We start from the raw sequence: 24,814 nt of genomic DNA, 5'->3' as shown, positions 1-24,814 counted from the left end.
GCAGGCAAGGGCTGAGTTGTAGGAAAAAAGCTTGGGTTTTCAAGTGAGATCAGTAGCTATTCAGAAGTCTAGGCAAACACCTTCCCCTCAACACCTAACTCTGGTCAGATAGTGGTTGGATCAACTGAAATATGGATAGTTTGTAAGCCCTCACCCATATCCATGAGATTTCAAGAGGAGTTGAACTTTGGGGTTAATTCTAAGAAAATAAAAATATTATGTGAAGAGTAAGCTTGGGTAATCAATAGAATACATGCTCTGTGAAAACAAGATTGTTAGATTTTGTTGTCATTCAGAATAATGGGCATGTTATAAATATTCTTGCTGATAGAGATATTCCAGTTGAAGTCAAATAGCAGCTGCCATTAAGATGAGTGAGCAGGTGACATGGATGGGAGTTCCTTTGCTTTAAATTTTGCAGTTATTTGATAGCTCATTCGCTAGAATGTTTCTATAAGCCTCAATGATTCATACATGTATGTTAAATTAATTTTTTTCAAAGAAGATTATTGGTTGGATTTCCACTTTTCCATGCTTAAAGAGATTTGAAACCTAGGTTTTGGACACCAGGTAGCATCTACAAGTTGCCCTGGTGCTACTTTTAAGTTCTTACAGAATATGAAGCATATTCTAGGCAGATCATTTTACTTAGCCAAATAGTATAGTCTCTTACCATGGCATATTTAACTGCTGTTTTGTATAACATCCCCCCACATTAATATTTGGCTACATTTTATTATTAGGTTATTAACTTGATAAAACATGTTTTAAATTTAAAAATTTTTTTTTTTTTTTTTTTTTTTTTTTTTTACCATTGGTAGGTTCTGCCTCTACTTGCACTGTACCAATATTTTGTTTCTGGAATTTGCCAAGACCTAGTCAGAAATCTAGAAGCAAGGATCCTTAAGGTATGTGACAAACTTTTAAGTTGTTTGATATTCCTGGACTGTAAAGATACTGTCATAAATTAATTTGGTTCTAATACTCATAATAATAAACTTATAATAATATGGTGTGCTGATATTTTTAAAAATGCCCATTATTATAATAACGTATGAAAGTGAGCTGGCTCATTTTATCCTTGGGCTACACGTGGGAATAGCTACATGTGGGAACAAAGCTTGTCCAACATCAGTCAGCCTGGAAATCACCACTTCTGGAGTATTGATTTCCTGGTAGAAACTAATAAGTCCATTTTGTGACTCCATTTTGTGACTCTGTGAATTTTTTGCTAAGGATCTTTATGTATATCATAATATGTGAGAAGTTTTCATTGTACAGACAATTGAGGTGACAAAACACACAGATGCTGGATTACAACTAATTCTGTAACCCAGAAGTCAGGACAGGCTCTCTGCCTTCAAGATCCTTGTGCAGTTGACTTGAGCCCCATGTGGACTGGGAACCTTGAGCGCCTCATTTTCTCTGCCCTTTTCCTAGTTAGCCAAGGTCACAGTCTTTCACTCTGTTGAATTCATTTTGCATATGGATCATCTCAACATTGAGCAAATTTTCTCCCTGTTCTGCACCTCCTCATCTTGAATATGGAATTCAGTCCTAATCCACGTTCTATACACACACACACACACACACACACACACACCACACACACATGCTCACTCAGTTACACATAAACATACACAACACATTTGCCCAAGGCCTTTATTTTTATACTGGATTTAGTGAGAAATTGGAACACAGGAAAATATAAGTTGAGGCAAAGCAAACAATTTAAAATAGAATATTTGGCATCTCTGGGTTTAAAATATTTCTCAGCCAACATCTCATGCTTTTGCCTCCTATCCCATGGTTTAATCAGCTGTGTGCTGGTAAGTGTTTCACACATCACTCTAAAAAAAAACCCCTGATTTGTAGCACTTTCAGTTTCCATGGTGCAAATATTCCCACTATAGCTGACTTCAGCCTACCAACCGGGCATTACTGAATGTGGAATCGGGACAAGATACGTGCAGTCTCCTCTTGCAAATTGGGAGGAAGAGGCTCCATTGCATCACTGGTTTAACCCTCCTTATCCTTTTTTGGAAATACCTTATACACTTCTTCCCCAAATCTTTCCTATTTTCTTATGAGGGGAAATTAGATTTCCCTTTGAATTCCTCTCTTTACCTGGACCCTGCCCTTGGGCCTATGACCTCAGGACCAAAGAGTTCATAACATTCTATTTCTAAATAAATACAGTACCTTCCCTGAGAGGAATTCTGGTGCTAACTATTAAGAGGATATATCTTAACTCAGGAATAGATAATTATCATCCATGAAAATGTCTGGATCACTCTTTCTGACTTACTGAACTCTTAAGAGTTTTCCTGCTTTTGATTTCCAATAACACCTTTTGAAAAGCTGCATATAACTTTTTTCTCTCTATTTTAAAAACAGTGCTCTGTTCAAGATTGCAAAATTCCTGAGGTTAGGGCCTGATTTTTTTTCATCTTTTATTTCCCTATTATATACTGAGTAATAAATTCATATATCAATACTCAGTCATTAATTATTGAATTGAATTTAAAACCTATAGACATTTATCAGTGCCTACTGTCCACACTTTCCTTAGTCTTTAGTGGGAACTAACCTAAAAGATAACTTTGTAGACATTTATTGCTTTACCTCTAAAACATTTGTTGAGTATCTCCTATGTAAAAGCACCATGTTCGTAACTCTAATCAAAGAAATGTAACCCATGGTCGTTGCTTATAAGGAAGTGAAAATAAGGGAAGAGAGGCAGGACATATACACAAGACAATAACATATGCATCTGCCCCTTGATCATTTCCAAATGAGTATGATGAGCACTGTCTCCTGGAGTTTGAAAGAGGGAAAGTGGCTTTGGATCTCTTGGTTTTACTAAGTAGGTAAGATTTGGTGAAGAAAGAAGAACTAACTGAGCAGCAGAGAGGAAGAAGGGAACATTCTTGGCAGGTAATAATGTGAAGCATATAGAGATGAGACAGTACGGACTTGCTGGGGTGGGGGGCAGGGGTGGTTCTGCGAAGCCAGAGAAGGAGGAGGTTTTGAGGAGGGAGAATGTAATAGGAGAATACCAGAGATCCGTGTTGTGGTCCATGAAGTCCATGAACAGTGGGGCCCAGTCCTGAATTCCAAACTAAGGCATCATGTGGAGGCTCAGCAGTGAGAGAAATGAGGAGATTATGGAATCAGAATTGGGTAGCCATATTATTCTGGTCTGTCATTTAGAGGCAGGAGAAGCACGGAAGTGTTGCAGTGACCATTAGTAACATGTCAGAAGGAGATCCAGAGAGGCACTGAAAGATATAATCTGAAACAAAGTTTTTGTTTAAATGACTGTGTTTTATTAGATTGTTAACATTTGGCAACTTTCTGTACTAAAGTAGCTTAGAAGCCAGCGAAGAACTGTGGACTCTAGTCGGCAGCCTTGGGTTGAGAGGTGGGATGAATTGCAGAATCTTGGTCAGAAGAAGGACATGATCAGATGTGTCTTGGCAACAGTGTGAGGAGCAGAGTGAGTCAGCAGTGGAATCTTATTGGCAATAGCAGAACAGAAACACCTGACCAGGGTTTTGACAGAAGCAATGAAAAAGGGCAACTGATGCATCACCCAGAGGAAGAAATGACAGCCTGTTTGAGCAGAGTTTGCCTGACCTTTCCGAAGTAAACTGGGGTCAGTGGGTGGGAAGAGAGAAAAGTCATAGTTGGGAAACAGCAAACAATGCTTTCTGACAAGTCAAACAGCAATATATCATGTTGTTAAGTTTCTGTTGGGCACTAGTGTCTTTCAGGGAAAGCTTTAAGACCTCTTTACGATCAGCCAGTCCAGCTTCACTTTAGAACTGCCGACATCTTGAAAGATTTATTAGTCTCAACATATCCAGCATTCCTGGGAAGGGTACTGATGGTTCTGTATTTGTGCAAGTGAAAGGTTGATTTAAGGGTAGTTCTTTTTTCCATCTGGCTTGTTTATGTTCACGCTGTTGGTCATTTCTGAAAATACATGTTCATTGTCATCACTACTGCTTTTTCAAATGGCCAGATTAATATGATAAACCGACACAGAGGTAGCCTTAGAGGTTACAGGTAGCTTGTGCACAGGCATCTCACCACCAATATCAGTGAAGATAAACCTCATTATCTCCTACATGGGATAATGAGAAAATGTTCATCTAGAAGTCTAAAAGAGCTCCTATGACTGATTCCTAATGCCTGCTTGGGTATTATATGGCCCTAGGGAGGTTAGAGCCCAAGGTGTTTTAGGCAAGAACCAAAGTGTGCAACTCAGTAGACATTTTCCTTCTGCAGTGAAAATATTCTCTTAACCTTTTTTGCTTTATTTTCATACTATTGTCATATCCTATTTCCCCCAAACTTACTAAGCTTCTTTTTATTTGTTTAAAGTTTAGATACTCATAAGACTCCTATGGTAGTGCTTAAAGGAAAAGAGATACTAAGTGTATGGGTATGTGTGTATGTGTGAAGATCATATACATATGATCTTTGTCCATTTTGTATTTTATTTCCTGTTCGTACAATTTGCCTTTCTCTATTATCAACAGTCACTGGAGTTTTCAAAACGTAAGTCAGGTTAGGGACCTGCCCTGTTCAAAACTCTCCAATAACTTCTTATCACGCAGAGACTAAAATTCCAAGTTCCCAGTCTGGTCTACAGGCCACCATTCATACCTGCCTCCTAACCCTCTTCACCCAATCTCCCTACACTCCTGCCACACAGGCTCTTCCTTGAGCACCCCAAGACCCCCTGGCTGCTCCTGCTGCTGCATGACATTTACGTGAGATGGCTCAGGAGATTTTCACATGTCTCTCTTTCATGTCATTTCCCAATTTTCTCTGGAATGTCTTCTTCAGAGAAGTCCTTCTTGACTGGAGCTCTGAAAGTAGCATTTTTGTCAGTACCCTTTATCCCTTATAATACTGTGTATATCTTCATGTATCACTTAAATTAGCTCAATACACATTGGGAAGGGCTGTAACATCCAAGAGGGCTTGGTGCATAGGAAGTGCCCAATAAACACATTGAATGAATGAATGACTTTTGTTCAGGAACTTTTCTTCCCATAATTTCCTGATTGAAAGTCCTGCTGGATAATATTCAAAATAACCCATGTACAATTTATAGTTACCAACTGATTAACTTTAAGGATATGTCTTTAAAACTGACAGAGCGCATTAATTATGGATGACAAAATGAATAGTTGTCTCTATGTTGATACATCACAGAGTTCGTCTCCAGGTTTGTTTGACTTTCCTCAGAGTATTAGAGAACATCAGGAGTATTTTTGTTTTGTTTTTCTTTTAAACCATAGTTCACCATGGGAACAAAAAAATAAATTCAATCATTTTTTTTTAACTCTTCAATGCCTGTCATGTTTTTGTGTTTGCTCTGATGAAGTAAGCCATGTCTGACAAATGTCCGTTGTTACGAACAGTTGCCTGCTGTTGTTTATTAGCTTCTTGGTCTGTTGCACATGTAAACTGGCTTACACACAAACACATACATCTCCATCTACTGTGTTTACCAAGCATTAATTTATAAGGCATTACCAATTATGTTAAGCAGAAATTTTGGATCTCAGAAAGCTGATGATTTTTCTCTAAAATTGTTATTTTGTAAATAAAATGAATTATTTAATTTAAAATATCATTTTTTTTCTTTCCTTTAAAGATTCAGGTTCTTACAGATTTAGGATTTTTTTCTGAAGCCTTTTATGAGATATCCCAGATTTTTTATGGAAAAAACATGCCTTCCTCGGTACCCTCTGGCTGTAAGGCTCCTGGAAAAGTAAAGGTAAATCTGCTGCTCTGATTCAAAGCCATTTCTTTACTTTTTGAAGGCAACATTCCTCAGATTTAGGGAATGCTTCCACAAAAGTGTATTTCTAAGTCTCTGGTGCTGCAGACTTCTTTGTTAAGCCTGGTTGTTAGCTAATAGTAGGCTCGTACAAGGTTTCATTCGTTTGGAAGGGAAGGAAGTCATGTGGGACAGTATAGCACTGGAGTCAGTTTTTATAATGGAATTCTGTCTCTGTGTTACAGATGGTCTCAGTGGACCTATCAGCCACTACCTCTTAGATTTTGGCATCTGATCTGATAATTTCTGGTTAATGTTGTTTGTCAAAACGGTCTCTTCTCATGTTTTATTTGGATATTTTGATTTATATAATTTTATACCAGAGTGTTAAACATGCATTGTTCAAATTGTATTTATAAATGAGATCATTGAGACATCCTTGAAAATGAATACTGACATTTATATTTAAATCAGAGTGAGCTCTTATTTTCTTGTTTTGGGTTTCATGAGAATCACTGTGCGATCTTGTAGACGTTTGGACCCTTGTGATCCAGCAGTAAAGGAAATAGGAGGTAACAAGTCAGTTTCCTGGGGAAGATGTTATGTGTGAGGAGTGACACTGACAGACAGAGTACTTACTGGTGGGATTCAAATTTGGAAGGCCTAGAAGAAGTTGGGAAATAGGCTATTAGTCTTGAAAATAACTTGTATAAGCTGACATTAAATATACATACATTGCACTCATTACTTCAGTGTATTCCCCTGAAATGTCACTGCTTAATGCTCAGTATGACTGCTACAGCATTATAATTTGTTGTACCAGGATAAGTGTGAGGTTATCTAGAGATAAGCCTAAGTGGGACATTCAGTAGGCAATAGGATACAACTGTGTGTTTATGTATATACATCTCTATCTCTATCTCTTTCTGTATCTATCTAGGAGAAAAGAGTCAGTTGGTTTTTTGCTCATTTTTTTGGGCATGAACTAATTCATCTTCTCACCTGGGTTAAATTAATAGTATTTTCTTGCTTGCTTCTCAGCCAACAGCCTTTCCCTGTTGTAAATAATTTGCATTTTGTTATTAAAACTATATTTAACTCATTTAAATATTTTATTGAGTGCTTACTAAATACAGGCACTATTTTAACCCATGGGGTTAGACCAGTAAAAAGATAAATGGAGTTATTTCCTTCTTGAGAGCATGTTACTTTCAGACAGCCCAGTGAAGAAGACAAACCATAAACCTATTAAGCACATAAATATGTCAGGTGATGATGTGTCATGAGGAACAGTCAGGCTGAGCTAAGGGGACAGAGAATGATCAGGGCAGTGAGTTTTATTCAAAGTGGTTTGGGAAGTCTCTCTAGTAAGGGAGTTTTGAGGGTGAAAGATTTGAGGGAAAAACCTTCCAACTAGGAGGAAGTGCAAGGATAAAGGCCCTGAGGGGGGATGCCTACAAAATGTGGTTGAGAAAAACCAAGGAGCCCAAGTGATACTGGTAAAATAGAGAGGAGGAGCCGACAGCAGGACACAAGAGTTATGGTCCTATAGGACCTCCCAGGGCTTGGTGAGGAACCAGTGTTTACTGTAAATAAAATGGAAAACCTTATAGGGTTTTGGGCAGAGGAATGACAGGATAGAGATTACTAGTCAAAGGACCACTTTGCTTGATGTTTGAAGAATAGACTGTGGATGAACATGAATTTAATAGGGAAACCAGTTAGAAGGTCTTTGCAAATAATCTGAGTGAGACGTGACAATGGTTGGGGTAATAGTGGTGGAAGGAGCGAAAAGTGGTCTCCCTGGAGGAGTTGGATCCTAGTAAATTTGGGAGCATCGGGTTAGAGGTTTAAAATCAAGGGACTGGATGAAATCAGCTGGAGCAGAGAGAGAAAAACAGAAGTCAGAGGACTAAACCTTAGGGTCATCCACATTTAGAGCCCAGGAAAATGAGAAGGAAAGAGAAACCTGTGGGGTAAAATGAGAAACAAGAGAGAGTTTTTTTGTTTTTTGGTGTTTGTTTTTGTTGTTGTTGTTTTTTGTTTTTGTTTTACAAGAGAGAATTTTTGCTTTCACCAAAGAAAACAATCTGAAACAATTCCAAACTTGACTTTTATTAACCAGTTTTCATAAGAGAAAAGTATAGGTGAATTGTCTTTCAATGGTTTGTGACTTTAAATTTTGTGTTCTCAAAGTTAATTTGAAGCTTTCTAGCTTCAGTTGGAAATTTAAAAAGTATAATTAAAAGAGGAAACACATTCAGGGTTTATAATTAAAATAGGTGCCAATGTTATTAGGCTGGGGGCTAGTTGTTTAAAGAAAGGATTAATTAATTAGATTTTAGTTGTAAAAGAAGTAACTGAAAAAGTCTTATAGATTACTATTGGACTTTTCACAGGCTTTTTAAGAAACTCTATCTCTTAACATGATACTCATAATGGGATTCTGCTCTTATCACTAAATCTAAAGTCCAATCATCAACTCTCTTCTGATTATATCACCAGAGGTCTTCCCTGAGTTTCAGTTATTTACTTTTCAATGGATTAGAGAAGATGCAAAATATCTTCAAAAGAGGGGGAAAAATGTAACACTTACCAACACTTTATTCTAGTAAGAGCTATATGTGATATCTTGGTTTAGAGGTCCCTCAAACCCCTCAGGTCCTAAGATAAGGAACTGGGAGCAAGTGGTATATTTGGGAGGTGATTCCAAGGAGAATGGTGAGTGTGTGGGTAAGTCAAATAGGAAGGAAGGAGAACCGTTGCAGAGAGCACTAATGAGGTCCCTGCATGGGCAGCGGGGCCCTCAGAGAGACTAGGGGGAACAATCTTCTGCTTATTGGAATGCCTTGTTCCCTGCGCTTCCAGCCTCTTCTGAACACTTTTGTGGCCACAGAACACCCTCAAGCAAAGACATACAGGTACTTGAAGTAGGGTACTGTCCATATGTCAATATCCTATCCACAGAAGCTGCTGGTGATTTCCAGGTGACCAAGGGGTAATGGGTGGGGCATCAGTATTGACATCTTCAAAAAAGGACCTTCCATACCAAAAGGAATACACCCTGTTCGATGATCCATCTTTTGTGGTGAAAAAATGGAATGTTTCCTAATGTGACATTGTATTTAGAGCCAAACATACAACAGGTCATTCTCAACAAACGAAAAGAACCACAAAAAGAGTTACTCTGAAAAGTAATATGATTTTATCTCAAACTGGCAAAGATTCTTCTAAGTGATAATACTCTTATGACTCAGCAATTGTGCTTCCAGGAATCTATCCAAAGAGGATTGTCAGAAATACAGGCAAAATAGCTACCGGTGTTACTTAAACTAGGGCTGAATGGCAGGATAGAAGTCAGAATTAGTCCGCCTTGATGTCTAACAAAAGGAAAGGAGTTAAGTTATTCTGCTTCATTCATAGGATAGAAAATTACCTAGCTATAAAACTGAGGTTTACAAATGGCTTAATGGCATGGAAAATGAGTATGATATAATGCTTAATGAAAAGGAATACAAACACATATATATAAAAATTTAGAATACATCAAAAAGAAATTGGTAGTAAAGACATCAAAATATTAACACTGACAACCTAAAAGAAGTTGACTTATGTGTAATTTTTACTTTCTTCTTTATTCTACACTTGCTTTTCTGACTAGAGTATTACTTTTTTTGTATACTTTCATGTATTACTTTTACTTTTTCAATAAGAAGTATTACTTTTACAATAAAAATTATATTTAAAATACTTTTAGAACACAGTAACAGTTTCATATAAAAATGATGTTTTTGTTCCTAATGTTAATCTTTTATATATTGACAGATATTTCAATCATTTGACTCAGGAAAACCTCTTACTAGTAGAGAAAATATGCAGGTAAGGATAACAATATTTTATAAATGTTGGATATTTAAGAAGGATAATTTTGAGTCATTTCAATCTATTTGGTAGATGTAACCCTTGTTTTTTTAAAAATCTCCTATGTAATATGCTCTTCTATTTCTAATAATGGGGTTTTATCTCCAAATGCTGAGGTCTAAGGTAGGATTGCATCACACAGATCTTGTTTTCCAGTTGGGCAAATATCAGTTATTGGTTGTAAATTTTTCAACTATGTATGTGTATTCATTTTGTTTATCTAGCCATGTCAAGTATCTAATTTTAATATTTATCTTGATTACCTAAATGAGAATGGCTGACTTCAATTGTAAGAAAAGGATTTTGTGTGTTTTGCTATTACCTCACTTGTTCAATACTATTTTTACTCACATCCTTTCTCCAGTCTGAGACTGCCTCTCAGTCTCTCCAATGGTTTTCTTTTTTTCCTTTAGTGAAAATTTAAAAAATTATAAAAATAAAAAAAATTTGTTGAGAAATAATTGACATATAACATTGTGTAAATTTAAGGTGTTTGAATAGTTTGATACATTTTCATACTGCAATATGCTTACCACTGTAGTGCTAGCTAATGGAAGATTTTCATATGACATTTTCATAAGAAACTCCTCTCACATTTCAGTGTCCTTTACAGAGAGAGGACTAGACTGCCCATCTCAGTAGGTTTGTTCCTGTCAGTAATTGAATGACTGGGATTAAGTTTTTGATAACCTAGTAGCATTTAAATATCTTTCTTGTTTGCTTCAAGTTTTTACATAAATTCTAGTTAGTTAACTAGAATTGTAGTAGAATATTAGTTTCAGGAATAGGATTTAGTGATTCATCACTTACATATAACACCCAGTGCTCATGACAAGCGCTCTCCTTAACCCCCGTCACCCATTTAGCCCATCCCTCACCCCACCTCCTCTCCGGCAACCCTCAAGGTGTTCTCTATAGTTAAGAGTCTGTTTAATGGTTCACCCCTCACACTTCCCTTCCCATGTTCATCTGTTTTGTTTCTTAATTCCCACCTATGAATGAAATCATATGATATTTGTCTTTCTCTGATTATTTCACTGAGCATAATACTCTCTAGCTCCACCCATGTCATATAGCATTTAAATATCTTGAAATCATTTTTTAAAACCTTAGGAGTTTCGTCAGTCTGTCCACTAGAAAGTGTGAGAACGGAGGAGTGCTAGTGCAGCCATTGTTAAGGGGTTACAGATAGGTAAGGCATTCACACAACCAGCTGTTAGTCAGTGTAGAGAGACAGGTGCACATAGTTTTAATTTTTTTAAATGCTAGGAAACAGCATTCTGTTTCATTAAGCTATTTGTATTAAATAATTTTGAGAAACATTTCTCAATATTGCTTTAGTTTTGTCTTCCATAATTTTGATAGGCATTATAGCCACATTTTGTTAAATGTAATCTTACTACTTTTCCGTTATTGTTCATGTTATTCCACAAACTTCGCTTTTAATTATGCTTCAGATGATTCATTGTTTGGCCTTAAAATTTGTTTTGATTTATAAGCAAGTTGCCTGAAACGAAAGAATCGGTATTAGGAAGATACACATACATATTCACATTTTGTTTCAGTGTTCCAAGACCTTCGGATGTTTAAGAATATTTATTTCTTTGCAGTTATAAATTCCAGGGCATCCTAAAAAAAATTCTTTAAGGAGGGTTTTTGGGCATAAAAAGAATGTCTGCATGATCATTTCTTTTTAAACAAAAGGGACTGACAGTATAACGGAAAGCCGATTTCTATTAGCTAATTAATTAAAACAGAACTGTTGGTCTGCTTGAGACTTTTCAGATTACACTTTATATTTTCTGTAAAGGGGGAGAGAAATGAGTGTTAAATAGCACTACTAATTAATCTTCTTTTGATCCTCAAGTGTTTGTGTGTAATTGTCAAGGCTCATTAAGACACTGTTTGCTAGGGATAAAAAAGAGAAGAGAAAAACCTTTTCCCCTCCCATTACACCCCCAACCAATCTGAAGTTTCTTCCCCGCCCCCAATACAGAACATCAGCCATTTCCCTAGTATGTGTTTGTTGCCTGCTCAGACTTAGTGCCGTTCCTTGTCTGGTTCTTCTGCATGTAGTGATTTTCACCCTTTAGAAGAGAGTAGAAAATGAACAATAGCACTAGACATTTCCATGGCCAGTATTGCCTCAAACTCTCCCAAACAATGAGACTTTTCTTCATGTAAGGCAAACAGTTTCTCTCTCTTCTAGAATAGACAGCCCCAACACATGAAATTATTAATTAACAAATACTGTTAATTCAACACATATTTAGTAAGAGCATATTGTGTACTCTCATTCTGTTGCTGTCAAAGAAATATTTCAGTCAGTCAGCAGCAGACAAATTCCAAGCCCTCAGGAAGCTTAAATTTTAGTGGGAAAAACAATAATAAGCCTGATATATAAGTAAACATTCTAAGTATGTAAATTATATAGTAAGTTAGAAGGTGAACCATGCTAAGGGTGAGAATAAACCCAGAAGCACATAAAGGGGATTGGAAGCAACCTATTGGAGCTAGGTTGGGGCTTGTAATTTTAAATGAGGTAATAAAGTTAGTCTTCATTGACATGACATTTGTGAATAGGTAAAGGTACAAGTTTAGGAAATCTGGAAATTTAGGAACCATCTAGGAAGAGAGTGCAGTGAGTACAAAGGCCTTAGGGGCACGATTGCCTAGCTTGGTGAGGGGCATCTTAGTGTGGCTAAGAGTTGTGTGGATGATGCAAAAGCAGTAGGAGACAGGGTCAGAAAGGTGAAGGGGGGCCAGTTTGAGAAAAGCCTTGTAGGGTCTTTGTAACTTAGATTCTTCTGAACAGCATGGGGAGCCACTGGAAGGTTTGGAGCAGAGGCGTGGCCTGATCTACCTGTTTAAAGGGATCACTTTAGCTGATCTTTTGAGCCTACTGTGTGCTAGGTACTGTTCCAGTGCTGTTAGACATATCAGTCAATTAACAATACAGACAAATTCCCAGCCCTCAGAAGGCTTGTATTTTCTTGTGTGTGTGTATGTGTGTGTATGGTTGGGAGGAGGCTAGGAATACAGTTTTAGGCATGTTGAGCTTAAGATATCTCCTAGATATCCAAGTGGACTATTTGAGTCAGAAGTTGATTTGACTTTAGAAGAGAGATTAGAGCTGGAAAGAAAAACTCAGGATTTCATCAGCATTTAGATGAAACTAAAACCATGAGGCTGTTTAAGATCATCTAAGGGGGAATAAAAGAGATCATCTAAGCGGATGGAGTAAGGAGAGGGAAGAGAATCAAGCCCTGAGACACTCTGGTGTTAAAAATATAGGAGAAGAAGAAGAAGCAACAAAGACTGAAAAGGAATGACTGACGGGTTAGGGAAGAAACCAAGAGAATGTGGTGATTTGAAAGCTAAGAGAAATATTTTCAAAAGAGAAATTGATTAATAGTGCCATATTTTGCAGATGAATCAAGCTCCATAACTCACTGAGTCTTAATCATGCATCTTTTTTTCACCTTTAGTAGCTCTGAAATTAGAATGCATTTTATAGTTGAGGGCATGTGATGGCTTAATTGGCATATAAGATAATGATGTCTTAGATTAAAACTAAAATGGCATATGAGGACTAAGAATTGATTACTGGTCTAAGGTAAGTATAGGCCACTGGTGACCTTGACCAAAGGGTTTCAGTGTATCAAAAGAGTGGGTTTAAAAACAAATGTAAGGAGAGAAATTGGAATTTTGACAACTCTTTGGATCATTGCTATTAAGGGGAATGAGAATTTAGGTAGTAGCTGGAGAAGAGAATCAAGGCAGACTGCGTTTTCGTTTTTTTAAGATGGAAGAGAAGATAGCATGGCTGTGTGCTGATGAGAATGTCTGCAGCAAGGGGACATTTATGATGTAGGAGAGAATGGCTGGGTAGACCAGTGGGGAGAAGATCAATGATCTAAGGAGCAGGAAGGGAGGCGGGGGATGGGGCAGATGCTTGGGTGGGTGGGGGAATGGAACTATAGGTCTGTGGACACTACTCTGCTTCAGTTTTCTCTTTTAAGTAGAAGAAGCAACGTCATTAGCTGGGAGGAGCATGGGGAGGAAGGGTCAGAATTTCGAAACAGAGTATGAAATGGTTGTCTAGGAGAGAGGGAGAGTGTATGGACTAGGAAAATGTAAGATGATGACCAGGTAGCACTGAGGTTTGGTCAGGATCTTAAAGTGGGCTGGCTTAGCCTGACTGCATGCTTTCCTTCAGCCTTCTTTAGCTGCAGGGTACACACCTAAAAGAGGTCCAGTGTTGGATTTTACTATGGCCGTTTTGCCAAGGAAGTGTATGTGCATAGGAGAGGGACCAGGGAGTTGATAGGAGGTGTACACAAGAGGGAGTTTTAGTGATTAAGCTCAGAATCTAAGCTGGGTAGGGAGCATACTTGTCTATCCATTCTTCCCCTGCTCCTGTCCTAGTACCTCTTATTTACTCATGTGAAAGCAGAACAGCTAGGCGTGCATGGCTGATGAGCTTTTCTGGGTTCTTTACTTTGATAAGGTGTCCCCTCCCTTGCTCTCAGCACCAGGTTCACTCATGTGGCAGAGCTGGGCTCATGAGGCACAGGTCACAAACTGGTGTGGAATGGTGGAAGCATGTTGAACGGCTGGGATTGTTTTGACATTATATGTCTCTTGCGATAGACCTGCCATTTATGGCACCTCGTGTCTATCCTATATTCCATCATCTAACACCAAATGAGGAATGCAAAAGGGGATGAAAACTAATATTACCTGAAAACAGTATTTTACTGATTTGCTTTGTTTTCTTTTTTGTTTCTTTTTTTTTTTAGGCACTTGATGAATTAATAAGTAAAGGATTGCCTCTAATTCTGGTTACAGTTGGCCAACAACATCTCTTAAATAAGTTTTCTTTTGTTAAAGCACACTTCTTAATAAGTGTGGCTGCAACAATAAATTGTGTCCCAGAAAATTCAATGAAAACAATCTACCATGGACTTACTTCTGAGAAGAGTAGAGGAAACCTTCCAAACTTGAAAGGTAATCTTTTGTTTTATTTTTTGCTTGTTTTTTTTTTCTCCTTTTTCACCAGCCATTCCCACTCCACTCCCAGTAATCCATATGAACAGTCTAGTATATATTCTTCCATATTTTTCTCTAATCTCAGTGACATACATATGTTGGGTATATGTATATCCATTTATAAATATCAGTATTCATACACTTTTTCATATATATATGTACAAAATAGGATTTGTCATTGATTTATAAAATGATATATTATATCATTTTTCTGCATCTTGTGTTTTTTATCCAGAAGAACTTCACTAAAACCACTGTAAGTCAATTGCTTTGTTTGTTCTGCTATTCTGGTTGTATAATATTCTGTGCTGTATTTCATGATTTATTCAATCATTCCATTATTGCTGTGCATTCACTGTGTTTCTAGGGAGCCATGCCAAAGTTCTATGTTCTATATATCCATATCATATAGTGTATATTTCTATGGGGTAAGATGCCCATGGATGGGATTTATAGGTCATAATGTATTTGTATTTTTCACCTGTATCGGATGTTGCCCTAAGATTAGTTTGTTTTTCACCATCAGGCATGCTGTTAACTGTTGGTTTTTTATAGATATTCTTTATCAGGCAGGGGAATTTCTTTTTTCTTCCTGGTTTGTTGAATGATTTTATTTTAAAAGGGTATTGCATTTTATTAAGTGCTTTTCTTGCATCTATTAAGATGATTCTATGTTTTTTAATTATGTCATGTTAGTCACCATACAGTACATTATTAGTTTTTGATGTAGTATTCCATGATTCATTGTTTGCATAAAACACCAACTAAACAAAGAGGCAACGCCCCAGAATGGGAGAAGATATTTGCAAGTGACACTGCAAAGATCTGAGCTCTAAGACCAGAATTTTTAAAATTCTGATGCTATATAGCAGTAATTGATTTTTTAAAAAGATTTTATTTATCTATTTGACTGAGAAAGACATAGCAAGAGAGGGAACACAAGCAGGGAGAGTGGGAGACAGAGAAACAGGTTTTCTGCTGAGCAAGGAGCCTGATGTGGGGCTCGATCCCAGGACCCTGGGATTGTGACCTGAGCTGAAGGTAGCCACTTAACTACTGAGCCACCCACTGTCTAAAGTAATTGATTTTTGAGTGTTTAAATCAACCTTGCATTCTTGGACTAACTCCCATTTAGTCATGGTGTATAAATTCTTTTTATACGTTGCTGGATTCTGTTTGCTAGTATTTTGTTGTTGTTTGTTGTTATTCACAATAGATATTGGTCTGTAGTTTTCATTTCTTGTTATATCTTTGTCCAGTTTGGATATTGGAATAATATTGTCTCTGTTTTAAAATGTAACTTTTATTATTATTTGGGTATGATGATGCCAACAGATCAGGAGATTATGGCCATGAAAAACATAGTTTGTTATTTAATCTTCCAAGAGGAAGGGCAGTCTACTACCTAGAAGGGCCACACAGAGAAGCACCAGGGTCACTTAGAGGCAAAGAGAGAAGGAGGAAAATGTGGATCAAACTCTTCCTACCATCTCTTATGTTCAGATACATCTCCCAGGGTGCTTCCATACCGGTCTCCAGGCATTTATTTTTATTGTTTTCTGTCTCTCCCTTAGTTTCTCCCTTATGGGCGAAAACCCAGCCCCAGATCTTTCTGCTGGGCTTTTCCCTATTCTTTTTTTTTTTTTTTTTTAAAGATTTTATTTATTTGACAGAGATCACAAGTAGGCAGAGAGGCAGGCAGCAAGAGGAAGTGAGAGGAGGAAACAGGCTCCCCGCTGAGCAGAGAGCCTGATGCGGGGCTTGATCCCAGGACCCTGGGATCATGACCTGAGCCGAAGGCAGAGGCTTAACCCACTGAGCCAGCCAGGCACCTTGGGCCTTTCCCTATTCTTAAGCCTTCTTTCATACTCAGCTGACCTCTCACTCCAGAGCCCCCTAATTTAGGAGAAGAGTCAGATAGGTAGGAGTTGGAAGAAGAGGGGAAGGAAAGTGTGTTCAATTCCATGTTATTTTAGACTTCCTCTTCCCCCTTGACAAAGTTAGTCTCTTTAGATGGGTATGTTTTGCAGTAATTCCCAGTTGTGGTTTTTTACTCTCTCTCTCTTCTGTATTCTAGAAGTCAGGTTTACTAAAGCAGGCAGAATCTGTGATTTAAATTATCTCAGTTCTCCCTGGCTCAGAATAAGGACAATCTTCAGATCGTGGGTGGGTATTTTGAGATCCTTGGGAATTGTGGATTGTGCTATTCCAAATAGTCTCACTCTCTGCTCTTAATATGAGATGCTTATGCAAATCAGTAAAACTGACATTTCCAAGATCTTACTGAAATGTTATAAATATCTGGAAGAACCAAAATACTTTGGGGACCTGAAGGGGTTCTGTGATCCCAGGGGAGGAACTACTACTCTGTTTCAGTAGTCAATAATTTAAAGAACATCACCAAGCATCCTAAAGATCCTTTCAGAATTGTCCGATTTTGTTGTAAAGTCATTCTTAGTCTTTGAATTTGTGATATTTAGAGACCATTTGATAGAATAGTGTTTCTAGTTATCATTGTGGGTTTTTTAAAATATGAAATTTATGGATGGTGTCCCAACCAATGATGAGTTTGATAAACTAGAATTAATATATAAGCTAACCACAGATATCCTTAGTTCTTCCAAAATTTTGTGCCTTATAGAGCTAAATTTAAAGGATGATGGGAGTTCACTTGGTCAGCTTGCAAAAGTGAAAGATGACTTCACTTTTAGGACAGTGAAGGTAAGTTTGGAAGTTTTTTCAAATTACACTAAATTGGTTGCCAAAACATCCACTATTAAGCCTTGCACAGTCTCAGGATTGTGTTTGCTCTTGGGAGACCAAGTAGCTTTTCTTGCATAAGCATGGATTGAGGCCAGACATGGAGTGTACTCCTCATGAGAAAATAAGATGCCCAGAGGTTGTCAGACTTCGACTCTGCAACCTGATTAAAGCACTGTGGAGTATTCTATGCCCTGTTTCACATTTCCTAATAATAATAGTGATGACAACAGCACCACAAACAGTTACCATTTATTCAGTGCTTACAACATGACAGGCACTTTGCATGATTAATTTTTACAACTCTGTGATGTAGGCATTAATCATTTTTGAGCTATGTTGTGCTGAACCATGAAAAAATTGAGGCTTAGAAAAAAATTCACTAATGCAATGCAACTAATAAAATACAGATGGTGTTCTTAACCATTATACTAAGCTGCCCTATTACTTATATAATATTTACTGCTCTGTACAAACAAGTTTTTAGAGACCTGTTTCTTGAAAGATTGGCTGGTCCCTTTCTCTGCCATATTAAGTTGCTATTTATTATTGATTGTCTATTGTAAAATCTCATTATCTTCAGATTACCAGTTAGGTGACCGTAGTTTAGCTTGAAATATAGTCAGTCCTCATTATTCAGAGATTCAGTATTTGCTAATTTGCCTATCTGCTTAAATTTACTTATAACTCCAAAATTGATACTCATGGCTCATTTGTGGTCATTTGTGAACATCACAGAGCACAGAAAAATTTAAGTTGCCTACATTCCCAGCTGAGTTGGACAAGAAATGCTCTTTTTATTTCTACCCTCATACTGTAAACAAGGGTCCTTTCCATGGTCTATTTATTGTCACATTTTTTTTTCATTTTTATGCTTTTCATTGGTGATTTCACTGTTTGAAATGGCCTCTAATTATAGTGCTGAAATGCTGTTTAGTATTCCTAAATGTAAGAAGGCTGTGATATGCTTTATGGAGAAAATAAAGGTGTTCCATAAGCTTCAGTCAAGCATGAGTTTTATAGGCATTAGCTGTGAGTTCAAGGGTAGTGAATTTACAGTATATATTAAATAATGTGTCCTTAAATATAAACACACATTAAACAAAGTAATGTGTGGATCCTTTGGCAAAAATGTTGTGATCCAAGGCCCACAGGAACCTATCATTGCATTTCCTGTAGGAGCAATACTTCAGTATTTGCTAATTCAGTATTTGCAGCCACTTTATAGAAGAGTTCCAGTGCTATGAGTAATGATCATTGGCTGTACATACAACAAAGGGTAACTGTTACACATGCTTACTCTTGCCGTTACTTTCCTCTTCATTTCCTGTTGCCTTTTTCTTGTTTGCTGAGCACTCTTCTCTGATAATTTTGTTCAGACTTCCTATCTGGTCTTCCATTTATTGTTGCTTTTCTTAGTACATAAAAAACACCTGGCTGAATAAAAATGCGATATTACTGGTATTGTTTCTGAACTTACATGATTATGTGACGCTCTTTCTTTAGTTAATTTTACTGTCAGAAGCTGAGGACAGGCTAAACCTCCTTGTGTCAGAGGTGGCGCCTCCAGGCCATAAGAACCTCTCTCAGTGTTCTGCTGGTGAGTTGGAGATTGTGGTGGAGGCCAGGCTTCAGCTGGCTGCAATCGCCCTGCAGAGACATAGGGCAGCATACAGGTGAGTCTTTTCAGGCACAGAAGAAAATTTCTTCCTCAGCCTAATTTGTCAAATATACTTTATTTTATGTGCATTTTATAAATTCCATATTAATAGAACTTAACTGTGCTTTATTTTTCAGGGAAGCTTTCATATAGTATTACCCTTAAAATGACAGTTCTAAACAAAATGATTGCTTTATTAAAGCATACAGATAGGATGTTTTATATAGAGAATGAACAAACTAACAGAGCTTTGCTTTTAAATTTTATTTATTTATATGTTTATTTTTTATTTTTAAATTTTAACTCCAGTATAGTTAATATTAAATACAAGCTCTGTTATTTAAAAGTAACATTTTCTGAACTATGTTTTGCTGAACCATTTAAAAAACAGTTTTGGGTGGATGATATTTAAATGTTATGCAATTTTTAGTGTCAGAACTTTCATTTGACTGTTCATTGATTCATTCATTTACCCAACAAGTATCCATTAACTACTTCATTGTTAGGCTCTGATCTAGACACCGAGGATATAACGAGGAATAGAATATAGTTCCTGTATCCAAATGCTGAAAGATATATAAACAATTAAGTTTATAATAAAAAAATTTTCAAGAACTTCTCATATCATTTGCGGTAAATACCTCTGTCATGAGGCCCTCTGACATTTCAGTAATGATTCTTTGAATAATGCACAAGTTTATTATCTTACCATTCATTAATTCATTCAAAAAATAATTTTGGGGACCTCCAATATGCTAGCCACTATTCTAAGTTCTTGAGATATATCAATATCTCAATACTGGATAGATACTATATAGAAAAATATTTAACAATATTGAAAATGATCATACTCTCATGGAGTTTTTAAGAGGTAATAAAGGTTGACAGTAAACTGTGAACTTAGTAAGTAAATTATATAGTGTGGTCAAAAATGATACATGATAGGGAGATGTCAGGAGCAGAGACAGGGGAAGGAGGAGGAGCTATCATTTTAGTATTGTGTGGTTATAATATAGAGTATGACTCCAATTTGATGTTCAGTGGCTGAGAGATTTTAAGCCCCACCACTCCCCCTCTGCCCCACATCTGAGCAGGCAGTTAAGAAAGTCCAGCTGCTTTCTTTGTGAGAAAGAGGAGAAGACTACCTGTAGCTTTTGCAAAGGGAAAATCAATTCAGCAGAAATCTCACTTTGCTCTGATTAGAAACATACAACTGTCTCATCAGTGTGAGCCTTGACTGAAGTCCATCCCATGATTAACCACATCTAAATTTGATTTCATGCTAGAGCAGTATAGATTTTTGGACATTTATAAATTTTTGTAGTTTCTGAACAGTGATGAAAATCCATATAGTCCATTTCGGAGCGGTGACTCTCAATATGTGGTCTGCAGATTTCTAGGGGTGTCTCCAAGACCCTTTCAGGGGAACCGTAAGGTCAGAACTATTTTATAACAAAACTAAGATGTCATTCACCATCTTCATTGTGTTGTTATTTGCACTGATGCTGCAAGAGCAACAGTAGTAAAACTTCTGGCATCTCACTGTGAATCACAGTAGTGGCACCAAACCATTCTAGTTGTCATTGAATCCTTTACTGCCCCACACTTGCAATTAAAAAAAAAGAAAGAAAAAAAAAAGCCAGAGCATCTGGGTGGCTCAGTCGTTTAAGTGTCTAACTCTTGGTCTCACCTTAGGTCTTGACCTCAGGGTTGTGAGTTCAAGCCCCGCACTGAGCTCCACACTGAGCTTGGAACCTACTTTAAAAACAAAAAGAAAAAAAAGCCTTGTTTCCCTTAAGAATGCCTTTGATGAACCAGTAGAATCTGTTATATTTATAAATCCCTATCCTTAAATATATTTTTAATATTCTGTGGAAATATTAAGTGGGAAATACACCTCAAGCATCTTTGCTGCATATCAAAGTCTGGTAGTTGTCTTGGGGAAGAAGATATATGTGACTGAAATGAGAGCTGAACAAGCAGTTTGTTTCGTGGAACACCGTTTTTATTTGAAAAAGCAGCTGATAAACTGGTTTTTCAGAATTGGGTGTTTGAAAGGCATTTTATTGAAAATGAGCAAAATGAACATGGCACTTCTAGGAAAACAACAAATACTATTTGTTGCTAATGATAAAATCTGAATAGGGAAATGAGAATTTTGGAAAATTTCTATTTGTCACCATGAGCTTGACAGTTTTCTAATGCTTATATTGTTCTGATGAGATTGGTGGTAATTAATATTAACAAGCATAATTTTTAAAAATTGTATAAAGAAATGTTTCAACATGAAGGGGATTTGGGTAACTGGGGGAGTTGTATTACTTTACAAATCACCAGTGGATAATGTTCCAAAATCCTGGTTAACAAGGTAGACCAATAGGTTGTAATGTAAGAGAGGAGGAAATTTCATCAGCATGTGCTATTAACTTTCACATTGTAAGAAGCTTTTAAAAAAACTATCACTTGGGGCGCCTGGGTGGCTCAGTGGGTTAAAGCCTCTGCCTTCAGCTCAGGTCATGATACTGGGGCCTGAGATGGAGCCCCACATCGGGCTCTCTGCTCAGCAGGGAGCCTGCTTCCCTCTCTTTCTCTGCCTGCCTCTCTGCCTACTTGTCTGTCAAATAAATAAATAAAATAAATAAAATCTTTAAAAAAAACTATCACTTGTCCCATTTTGGTATAGTATCAAAGAAAAATATTCACAATTATTTTAAAAAGATATGAAAATACTCTTCGTCTTTCTAATAGCTATCTCTGTGAGGCCTAGCCTTCTTCATATACTTCAGTCAAAACAATTTGTCACAACAGACTGTAGAAGCAGATATGAAAGTCTTCTATTAAGTAGATTTTCTCTTATTTAGCCAGACATTAAAGAGATTTGCAAAAATGCAAAATAATGGCATTCTTCTGAGTATCTTTGTTGTTTTTGGGAAATATAGATGTTTTCATAAAAATACCTTATGATATGAACAGTAATGGGTTTATTTTTATTTTAAAATTAATTAATAGTAACAAAGTTAAAGTTCTAATGTGGTAAATATTGATGGAACTCTGGGGATTCCCAATAATTTCTAAGGGTATAAATGAGTGCTGAGATAAACAAAAAAGCTTGAGATACACTGATTTAGAGTATTGTTATATTTGTAACTATCTTTAAGAATACAGTGGTAGTTGATTGATGGTAAATGGGCTTAACATAATAATGTACCATTTTCCCTTTTGAAGTTTGAAGAGAAGGAATTTTACTAGGTGATTTCTTAATAGAAAATATATGCTTTGTGTATATACATGTAAATACAACGTCTTTCTCTCTATATATAAAATACATGACTATATGATTTCCTATAGAAGAATATAGAACTCTTTTCTTCAAACTATTTTAGAGAGCAAGAGCAGCCCTAGAATATATTTCTTGTTTATCTTCCTTCTTTCCCCAGCCCTTCACATGTCTTACACCCATGGAAGACATGAGTGAAGGAAGAAGGAAACAAGGAAACAAGAAACTAAAAATCACAAAATGGCCGCAGAAAGGAATGTCATTATAGAGCTTTAATTTGAAAACCAGATAGACATATGCAAATAATGTGCAAGTATATCAGAATCGCTCCTATTTTAAATACATGAACCTGGCCCTTGGGACAAAACCTGCAAAAACTTTGATGTTATTGCCTTTTTGCAGTGGAGTTGTCATTTGGGGAAGCTTACTGTCAAGATGAATGAGTTTTTCTTATGTGAACTTTACCCCCCACGAGCTTCTGTTTGGGCACTGCTGAGAGTGTTGGACAGTCCCTTTCCCAAATGATGGTTAGCTTGACATTTTATGATACTTCTAATAAAATTATGTGTCAAGGAAATTGAAAGGCACATTCCCTAGGGTGACAGGTAGAGTGAGCTGCATGGATTTTATGAGAACAAACTGACCATTTTTGTCATGAATGTTAATAAGAAATAAATGGGATCAAAGTTATTCCAACTGTATTTCTACTTCTTTTAGGGATGCCTCTCAGAGTCCAATCTTTTTTTTTTTTTTAAATAAGTTCCTTTCTGTTCTCCTTTATATTTAATTTATTGTCTAAATGGGATAACATTTGAGCCTTTTAATTTTGTGTCAGAATGAAACCTCCTTCCTTGGGGATTCTAGAGTGTTTATAGTGAGTAATCTTCCTACACTTTCTGTCCCTCTGGTGGAGACCAGAAACTAGAAATTTTCCATTGTGCACCTATGTGGCACCAGGAGGATTAGGACATACTAGCTTGTTTATATTTTATTCATTAAGTTTTTGGGTTAGCAAGATTCCAAACCTCATACCTCATTTCTCTTAAAGTCAGAATTTAGCCTTCAGAACCAGAAGGATGGGGTGGGCACTACATCTTTCTTCCCGGGACCTCGTGGATCCTTCCTGTGCTAGCCTCTGAAGCTGCACAGGAAACAGGGGGCCTTCGAAACCAGTGTGTACACTTGAGTAGCGGGGAAGGGTGTCAGGGAGAGGAAATTGTATTCCTATATACGTACTCAATTCATGTTACATCTTTTGTTGTTTTCTTGCTGTTTGTTTAGTTTTATTTAAATAAAAACCAGTAAGGTTATATAATCACAAATCATACCTTAGAAAACATTCTAGAAATATCTAAACCATTTTAATGACTCAGTAGAATCTTGGGAATTTAAAATTCAATAATTGCAGGTAGCTTTATGTTCTAGTTAATAACATAGAAAAAAATCAGCTTGGTTCCCCCCATATGCCCTGGCCTACTCACAAAATGAGAACTGCTAGTGTGCACTGAGCATCATCTAGCTGCTAAGCATTCCTATGTCCTAAGCATACCCCATTCTTTAGGTCAACTCCATGAGGGCAGCAACTGTATCTGCAGCCCTTAGATTTGTTCCTTGCCCATAGGAGAGCAAGTGGCAAAGTAAATACCTCATTTAATCCTTAGAATGATTCCATTTCATGAAGTCTGCAAAGTAGAATGCCAAGCAAAAGGTAGTCAAGGGGACAGAGAGGTCCTTTGTGTTGATAAAAGATGTAGTCAACAATGACTATGAAGCCGCCATAAACATGGCACCAAGTAACACTATACCAAAGCAAAACCAAAATTGTTAGACCTGTGGAAAGACAGAGGCCACGCTATCAGCAACAGTGAAGTGTACAGGCTCAGGGGCCAGTTGCCTGCATCCTAATCCTGCCTCTTCTTTCTAGCTGTGTCACCTTAGGCAAGTCACTTAACATTTCTGTCTCCATTTCCTGATCTGATTATCAAGTAATGATGACAATAGTATCTATCTTGTAGGTTTGTGGTGCAGATTCAGTAAATTAATTCACACAAAACACTTAACACAGTAACTGACAGGTCGTAAACACTCAGTAAATGCCATTTATTGTTTTTTTAAAGGATTGTAGAGAGAGAAAAAAAAGAAAATCTCTGTGGACAGAGTGTGTGTGTTAGCACAGTGTTTTCAGCTTTTTTTTTTTTTTTTAGATTTTTATTTATTTGACAGTGAGAGAGATCACAAGTAGACAGAGAGACAGAGAGAGAGAGAGAGAGAGAGAGAGAGAGGGAAGCAGACTCCCTGCTGAGCAGAGAGCCCGATGTGGGGCTCCATCCCAGGACCCTGAGAT

General features: G+C 37.0%; 1 protein-coding gene across 1 annotated transcript in view; it reads left to right on the top strand.

The window, feature by feature from the left end:
• CFAP54 (cilia and flagella associated protein 54) overlaps window positions 1-24,814 on the top strand; it is a gene marked incomplete at its 3' end in the record, with an annotated part of 309,422 nt that overhangs the window by 197,508 nt on the left and 87,100 nt on the right. The window contains exons 45-50 of the mRNA XM_080810201.1: window positions 822-908; window positions 5,675-5,797; window positions 9,626-9,679; window positions 14,524-14,731; window positions 17,415-17,494; window positions 19,040-19,209. Coding sequence (XP_080666327.1) covers window positions 822-908; window positions 5,675-5,797; window positions 9,626-9,679; window positions 14,524-14,731; window positions 17,415-17,494; window positions 19,040-19,209 — 722 coding nt within the window. The remainder of the gene's footprint in view (window positions 1-821; window positions 909-5,674; window positions 5,798-9,625; window positions 9,680-14,523; window positions 14,732-17,414; window positions 17,495-19,039; window positions 19,210-24,814) is intronic.

This window comes from Martes martes, assembly GCF_963455335.1.
Source record: "Martes martes genome assembly, chromosome: 8".
In the NCBI taxonomy this organism is placed as follows: domain Eukaryota; kingdom Metazoa; phylum Chordata; class Mammalia; order Carnivora; family Mustelidae; genus Martes; species Martes martes.
The sequence above is the reverse complement of the archived record's forward strand: the minus strand, read 5'-3'. Positions and strand labels throughout refer to the sequence as shown.